At 47.4% G+C, this 7,348-nt stretch overlaps 2 protein-coding genes across 2 annotated transcripts in view; one reads left to right on the forward strand and one right to left on the reverse strand.

Annotated features, from left to right (window-relative positions):
• Nucleotides 1-7,348, reverse strand: part of LOC118078157 (uncharacterized) — a 39,220-nt gene that overhangs the window by 29,006 nt on the left and 2,866 nt on the right. The gene's annotated exons all lie outside the window — the stretch shown is intronic.
• Nucleotides 2,248-5,366, forward strand: LOC118081339 (uncharacterized). Its single transcript, XM_035107822.3, has 2 exons — nt 2,248-2,338; nt 3,737-5,366. The coding sequence occupies exon 2, from the start codon at nt 3,801-3,803 to the stop codon at nt 4,866-4,868; it is 1,068 nt and encodes a 355-aa protein (XP_034963713.3). The 5' UTR covers nt 2,248-2,338; nt 3,737-3,800; the 3' UTR covers nt 4,869-5,366.

The raw sequence follows: 7,348 nt of genomic DNA on the forward strand, positions 1-7,348 counted from the left end.
CATCTACCTAAATAACAATTCAAGATCAATCACAATCATGCCCAGCCATGGGACTTTTCAGGATGGTGACAGTGGGTTGCAACTACTCAGATTGCTGGAATCCTTCGATGGTGAAATGAAATCACAAATGTACTCTAGAAGTGTATATTGAACATATCTTTAGATGTGTTTATTCACATCCTCCTCATTTTTGAGGCTGTCTCTCTGTGTGTAGTTCAATAAAGGCCTGTCCTTTCACTTGGAGCTTCCATTCTTTTGTTTTCTGGGTGGGAGATGTTCATTCGAGGAACCCCTTTTAAATTTCTCCAGCACAGCAATCCTGAAATCTACGCTGCATCTAGACACATCAAAAAAGTTTCAGGAAAACGTGTTGTAAAACGTTCCTAATGGGAAATCATGTTGGCAAAAGATGGAACTCCACAGAGCCATCTGGTGTCACAGTGTTATAACACACTTAACACACTTTTAAAAACCTATAGTGCTTCCTTTGTCTAGGGGCAAGAGCAGCATTTGAAACACCCTAAGGACTAGGTGCATCTTGCAACTTGCCACGGTCCAATTGTGACCGCTTTTAGATGCATGGGCACATGTATTGCGACTGAGCCCCGTCACCACTCATCATGTAAGCACACTCTGCTGCTGGAGGAGGAGGGCAGGGGTAGGTATCCTTTAAGCCCCATCCCTGCCCGTCCTGGCTTGGCAGGCGATACCAACAGTGCTATTGCCGTAGCAAAGAAAGACTCCATCACTATAAGCATCTATGAAGCTCAAGAAACCTCTAGTGATTAGCTGATTTGACGTGGATGAAACTTTCTAGTGTGCGACTCCTACTATTCTGACACAACCCTGTGAGCATCCCCCACACACAAACAAACAAACAAACAAACAGGGAAGTGGTGTATTTCATACTTTCCCCCTTCTCAAATGCTTCACAAACATCAGTCAGACAGCACAACCATATCCTCACTATCAGCCTTCTCTTCTAACCGGTTCATCTGCAAAATTCTACCTTCATCCTAGTTTTAAAGACTGTTGGGGTGGCAGTCATAGTGGAACCCGATACTACAAATATTATGGAAAGGGTTTTAATTTTAAAAAAGAAGAAAAATGCTGGAAAAGCCTAATTACTTTCTCGCAATTCATCTTACCCAGTTTTGTTGCCACAGTTTTAATTAACATTGTGTTGCCCACCCTAAGCAGAGCTTTTCAGAGGAAAAAGTGTGTGTGTGTGTGTGTGTGTGTGTGTGTGTGTGTGTGTAAGAGTAATAAAGACTTTCTATGCATGCTTAAAGGGTAAAGGTAAAGGGACCCCGACAGTTAAGTCCAATTGTGAACGACTGTGGGGTTGTGGCGCTCATCTCGCTTTACAGGCTGAGGGCATATGGCCAGCATGACTAAGCCGCTTCTGGCGCACGGAGGAGAGTGACGAGTGTTAGAGCGCACAGAAACAGCGGTACCTCTTTATCTAATTGCACTGACATACTTTCGAACTGCTAGGTTGGCATAGCTTGCATGCTGTTTACTCAGATGCAGATCCCATGGGTTTTAATGGAGCTTTCCCCTTGAGATGTTTACAGAACCGAGCTATCTGCAACATGATCTGTCAGTTAGTGAAGTCTTTGTACAGTATTTATTTACTTGATTGCGGGGCAAGGTTTGCAGATGCCCCCTGACTACGCCCATGTCTGGAGGCTGGCAGAGGTGAGGTTTGGTGGAGTGGGGAGAATATTCCCTTTCCTCCCACAGAGTTGCATCGAGTGGCAGGGGGAGGCCGTCTCTCGTGGATGCTTCCGTGGCGATTCCAGCATTGCAGCGGGTTGGGCTGGATGACCCTCGCAGGTCCCCTTCCAACTCTCCCATTCCCTGGTTCTGTCCATGTAAGCCCACTCGCCCCCGACAGGGCCGAAAATCTTGTAGCCTGGCCCTGTCCGCCCCCCCCATCTTGTCCAACCCCCTCTTTTGCCCAACATGGGTCTCTAACCCGCAACCCTGAGATGAAGAGCCTCATGCTGTACCCACTGAACCATCCCACCTATCGCCCCTCCAATATGCCATCCCCTCCCCCAAGGGCCCCGGGCCCCTAGGAGCTGGCCCCTGTATATGCCCCTTTCCCAGCGTGGGAGCCTAGCAGAGCGTTGCCCAGTCCTGTCCTGAATCGATCCCTCCCGGTGCCTCGCGCAGTTTCCCCCTGGGCAGGAATCCCCGAGCGGCAAGGCCACGTAAGGGTTAAGGGGAGCGAGAGAGCCCGCGTGCCTAGAGCGGCCTGGGAAAGGCCCCTCTTCCGGTCCCGCCACCTCGTGTGGTCTCTTTCAGCTCGTCTTGGGAGGCCTCTGGGGCGGTGAGTCCTTTGGGCGAAGGAGGGGGCTCTGTGGCGACGCGGGGTGCAGAGTAGGCGATTGGGGGGCTGAGAGGTGAATGGGAAGATCCCCTGGGTGGGGAAGCCATGGGACCCAAGACCTCTGAGGTCCCAGCACCCCCACCCCACAGCCATGACCCCTGGGGGGTGAGCGGGCTGTTTAAAAACACTGGAGGGGGCTGGGGTGAAGGTGGGTGGGTGTGCACTCTCTCTCTGTGTTTGTGTGTGTGTGTGTGTCAGTGTCATGTGTGTGTGTGTTTCTGTACTCGTGTGCGCGCGTTTGTGTGCTGTGTCATATGATCAGTTATATGGGGCGGGGCTTGCGAGAAAGGGCTCCATCTTAAACGAGGAAATCTCCGGAGGGGGTACCTTGGTTTCTCCCTCCTGCCCAGGAGTCTCCTTAAAGTCACATCCATAACGGGGTGGGGGGAGGGAGGGTCCAAATTCCTTTCTCCCCCTTCCTCCTTGGAATCTGCTTCTCCCTCAGAGACTGGGGGCTCCCAAGGTAGGATGCTGCATGGCACCGAATTAGAGCAAAGGTCCACCTGGGACAGTCTCTGCAGGAGTCTGGGGCTACCCTCCCTCCCAAGGTGCCACAACTTTTAAACTCGTGTGCGCGCGTTTGTGTATGATGTGTCATATGATGAGTTATATGGGGTGGGGCTTGAGAGAAAGGGCTCCATCTTAAACGATGAAATCTCCGGAGGGGGTGCCTTGGTTTCTCCCTCCTACCCAGGGGTCTCCTTAAAGTCACATCCATAACGGGGGTGGGGGAGGGGATCCGAATTCCTTTCTCCCCCTCATTTGGAATCTGCTACTCCCTCAGGGACAGGGGGCTCCTAAGGTAGAATGCTGCATGACACCAAATTAGAGCAAAGCTCCATCTGGGACAGTCTCTGGGGGCTTCCCTCCCTCCCAAGAAGCCACAACTTGTTTAAACTTTGAGCTCTGCAAAATAGTTTAAAAGAGGCTGGATCATCATCATCATCACTACCTGAGGTTGGGAGTGGTGTGCTGAGTTCCAGGGGGTTGTGGGAAGAGAAGGAGAAATGGTTGGGTGGGGGCTGGAGGGGAACCCTCCTCCCCAAAGTTAGCAGAAACATCAAGAAAGCCCTGGCTGGAGGGAGGGGGGAAGCAGTCTTCTCACCTGGTGCATATTTCTGGGTGTCAGAAAGTAGCCCTGTGCAGATTTACTCATAAGTAAGCCCTGGCGGGGAGAGTATAGATTGAATTGGTACCACCAAAAAAAACCTTTAAAAATGGGCCTCCTGTTGGGAAGGGGGTACCCCATTTGAGCTTCTCCAGGGACAGCAGAATGTTTTGGGCAGGAGAATCCCTGCATGGCCTCTGAAGTTCCCTTTGCTGCTTCTTCCCTTCCAGGAACCTGCAGCTTCTGAGCTCCTCAGGAAGGACCAAAAAAGCTGAACCTACAAACCCAGAAAGGATGGAAGGAGGAAGATGGAAAACAAAGTTTACTTCTCACAAGCAAACTCACACAGGGGAGAAGCCATTTCAATGTATGGAGTGTGGAAAGTGTTTCATGTGGAAGCATTACCTTACTAGGCACCAGCGAACTCACACAGGGGAAAAACCATTTCAGTGTATGGAGTGTGGGAAGACTTCCGCTGACAGTGGAAGCCATGCAAAACATTTACGAATTCACACAGGGGAGAAACCATTTAAATGTATGGAGTGCGGAAAGAGCTTCCGTGAAAGTGGAAACCTTAAAAAACATCTACTAATTCATACAGGAGAGAAGCCATTCAAATGTATGGAGTGCGGAAAGTGTTTCAGGAGGAATAAGCACCTTACTAGACACCAGCAAACTCACACAGGGGAGAAGCCATTTAAATGTATGGTGTGTGGGAAGACTTCCGCTGACCGTGGAACCCATGCAACACATTTACGAATTCACACAGGGGAGAAACCATTTAAATGTATGGAGTGTGGAAAGAGCTTCACAGGGAAGAAAAGCCTTACTTTACACCAGCGAATTCACACAGGGGAGAAACCATATGAATGTATGGAGTGTGGAAAGAGCTTCACAGAGAAGAAAAGCCTTACTTTCCATCAGAGAACTCACACAGGGGAGAAACCATTTAAATGTATGGAGTGTGGAAAGAGCTACACTAAAAGTCAGTCACTTACAAGACATCACCGAATTCACACAGAGGAGAAACCATATAGATGTATGGAGTGTGGGAAAGGTTTCAGTGAAGGTAGAAATCTTACAAGACATCACCAGACTCACACAGGGGAGAAACCATTTAAATGTATGGAGTGTGGGAAGACGTCCGCTGACAGTGGAACCCATGCAAAACATCTACAAATTCACACAGGGGAGAAACCCTTTAAATGCACAGTGTGTGGAAAGTGCTTCAGTCAGAGGGGAAGTCTTAATATTCATTTACGGTCTCACACAGGGGAGAAACCATTTGAATGTATTGAGTGTGGGAAGAGCTTCAGTCGAAGAGGAACACTTAGAAAACATCAACAAACTCACACAGGATAAAAAAGCATTTAAATGTGTGCAGTGCGAAAAGTGGTTCAGCTAGTAATCACACCTTCACATCAACAAATTCACACCAGGAAGAAACCATTTAAATGCATAGAGTGTGGATAGAGCTTCGGTGAAAGTGGAATGCTCATATTCATCAGAGGATTCATATAGGAGAAACATTTTAAATATATGGAGTGTGGAACAATTTTCACTCACATTTCACAATTATTACATAAAATACAGAGCCATAAAATTGTAGCATGGGAATGGACCCAAGGGACAACTAGTCCAACCTCCTGCAATGCTAAAATCTCAATGGAAGAATCCATGACAGATGGCCTTTGGAGAATTTTAAGCAAAGGAGTTTGTTCCCCTGTTGAAAAGCTCTTACTGTCAGAAAGTTCTTCCTGATGTTTAGTTAGAATCCACACTTCAATCAATTTGCTAACCCCCATCCTCTTAAAATGAGAGCTAATCTGATCATGCGTAGTTTTTGCATTTTGAAGTTTAATAAGCAATAATACTGACTGATGTACGATCAATAATACTGACTGATGTACGGTGTTAAATATGTATAGGATGTGGTGTTTGAATGAATTGTATTTGAAATGATATAAAGAGAAGTTACAGGTAGGTAACCATGTTGGTCTGACGCAGTCAAAATAAAAATAAAAAATCCTTCCAGTAGCACCTTAGAGACCAACCAAGTTTGTCATAGGTATGAGCTTTTGTGTGCATGCAGACTTCTTCAGATACACTGAAACAGAAGTGTGCACGCACACGAAAGCTCATACCTATGACAAACTTGGTTGGTCTCTAAGGCAGCGTTTCTCAACCACTGTTCCGTGGCACACTAGTGTGCCGCGAGACGCTGGCTGGTGTGCCACGACATGCCGCGACAGAAGGGCGATTTGCATTGTCACGTGTTTGGCGGCCGCCAATAATCAACACTGACCCACCGGAAAGCAATATTTCTCCTCCTCTTTCCCAAAGCTCAGTGCAAACGAGCCTGGCGGCCGCCAATATACAACAATGACCCGCCGTAAAGCAATATTGGGCAAGTGTTTCTTACAGTCATAATTATAATATAGGGCGGCACAGAATTAAATTTTTTAACTTTTTAAATGGTGGTGTGCCTCGTGATTTTTTTCACGGAACAAGTGTGCCGTGGCCCAAAAAAGGTTGAGAAACACTGCTCTAAGGTGCTACTAGAAGGATTTTTTATTTTTATTTTGATATAAAGAGAAGTTTGCATTAGACAGGAGAGGTTTGTCTGCAACAAATTGTGGGATGTTTCTGTTTTGAGGGTTTTGGCTAAATCAGGGTTTCCCAGACTTGGGTCTCCAGCTGTTTTTGGACTAGAGTTCCCATCATTCCTGACCACTGGTCCTGCTAGCTAGGGATGATGGGAATTGTAGTCAATAAACAGCTGGAGAACCAAGTTTGGAAAACCCTGGGCTTAATGGTGACTCATTGCCTGAAACCCGAGTGGTCTCTTTTGGCAGAAAATGGAAGCCGAGAACTCAATGGAGCAATGTATTAGTTTGTATGTTTGTAAGCTTTATTTTCAGGTCTGTTAAGACTATTCTGCAGTAAAGCTTTGAAACACATCCTTTGTAGTGCAGACTAATTGTTTTCTACTCTACACACGGTCTGTATCAGGGATACCTCTCTTAGAGCAACTGTCACCATTTCTCAGCCCAACCCACCTCACGGGGTTGTTGCGGCTATAAAATGTAGAGGGGGAGAGAAGTGTCAATCTTTCACAAGAGCATTTGATGACAATCTGTCAACATAACCAGATCTGGTGCTTCTGTGGGGGATCGGGATCCTCCCCACACCTTATCTGGTTTTTTATTGGCAGGAATTCCAATTGGGATTCAGACCTCATCATGGGACAGAAACTGCCTTGGTTGTGCTGGTCAACCACATAACACTGGTCTCCATAGCTGCCAAGTCTCCCGTTTTCCCCGGGAAACCCCCGTTTTTAAAGCCATTTCCCGCTGTCATCCCGTATGGAGAAATATCCCGTAATTATCCCGTAATTTTTTTTTTTTTTTGCAAACCGAGCCAGGAAGTGTGCGTGCGAGTATCACTCTTTACTTTTTCCTATCTCTATGGACACCCAAAGTTGCAAACAGAGCCAGGAAGTGCGCGTGCAAGTATCACTCTTTACTTTTACTTTTCCTATCTCTATGGACACGCTTGCTCGGTCTTCCCGGGAGCGGCACTGCCTCCGCGTTTCCTTTTGCAGGAGCGTGTGGCGATTCTTTCACTTGTCCTCCCGCCAAGCGCATTTCCTTCCTAGTCCCCAGCAACTGTTCCCTTGCGCCGCGGTGCCTCTGGTGAGTGCAGAAGCCACGACGGGCTCAAGGTCCTAATTTTGGGGGGAGGCGCTTCTTGCCCTCTAAACTTTGCTTTGTGCTGGGAAGGGAAATAGCTACAACTTCAGTACAAATGTTGGCAGCAGCAAATTTCTATTTTTAAACTCC

The sequence above is a fragment of the Zootoca vivipara genome, chromosome 2 (genome assembly GCF_965207765.1).
Source record: "Zootoca vivipara chromosome 2, rZooViv2.hap1.1, whole genome shotgun sequence".
Lineage (NCBI taxonomy): Eukaryota > Metazoa > Chordata > Lepidosauria > Squamata > Lacertidae > Zootoca > Zootoca vivipara.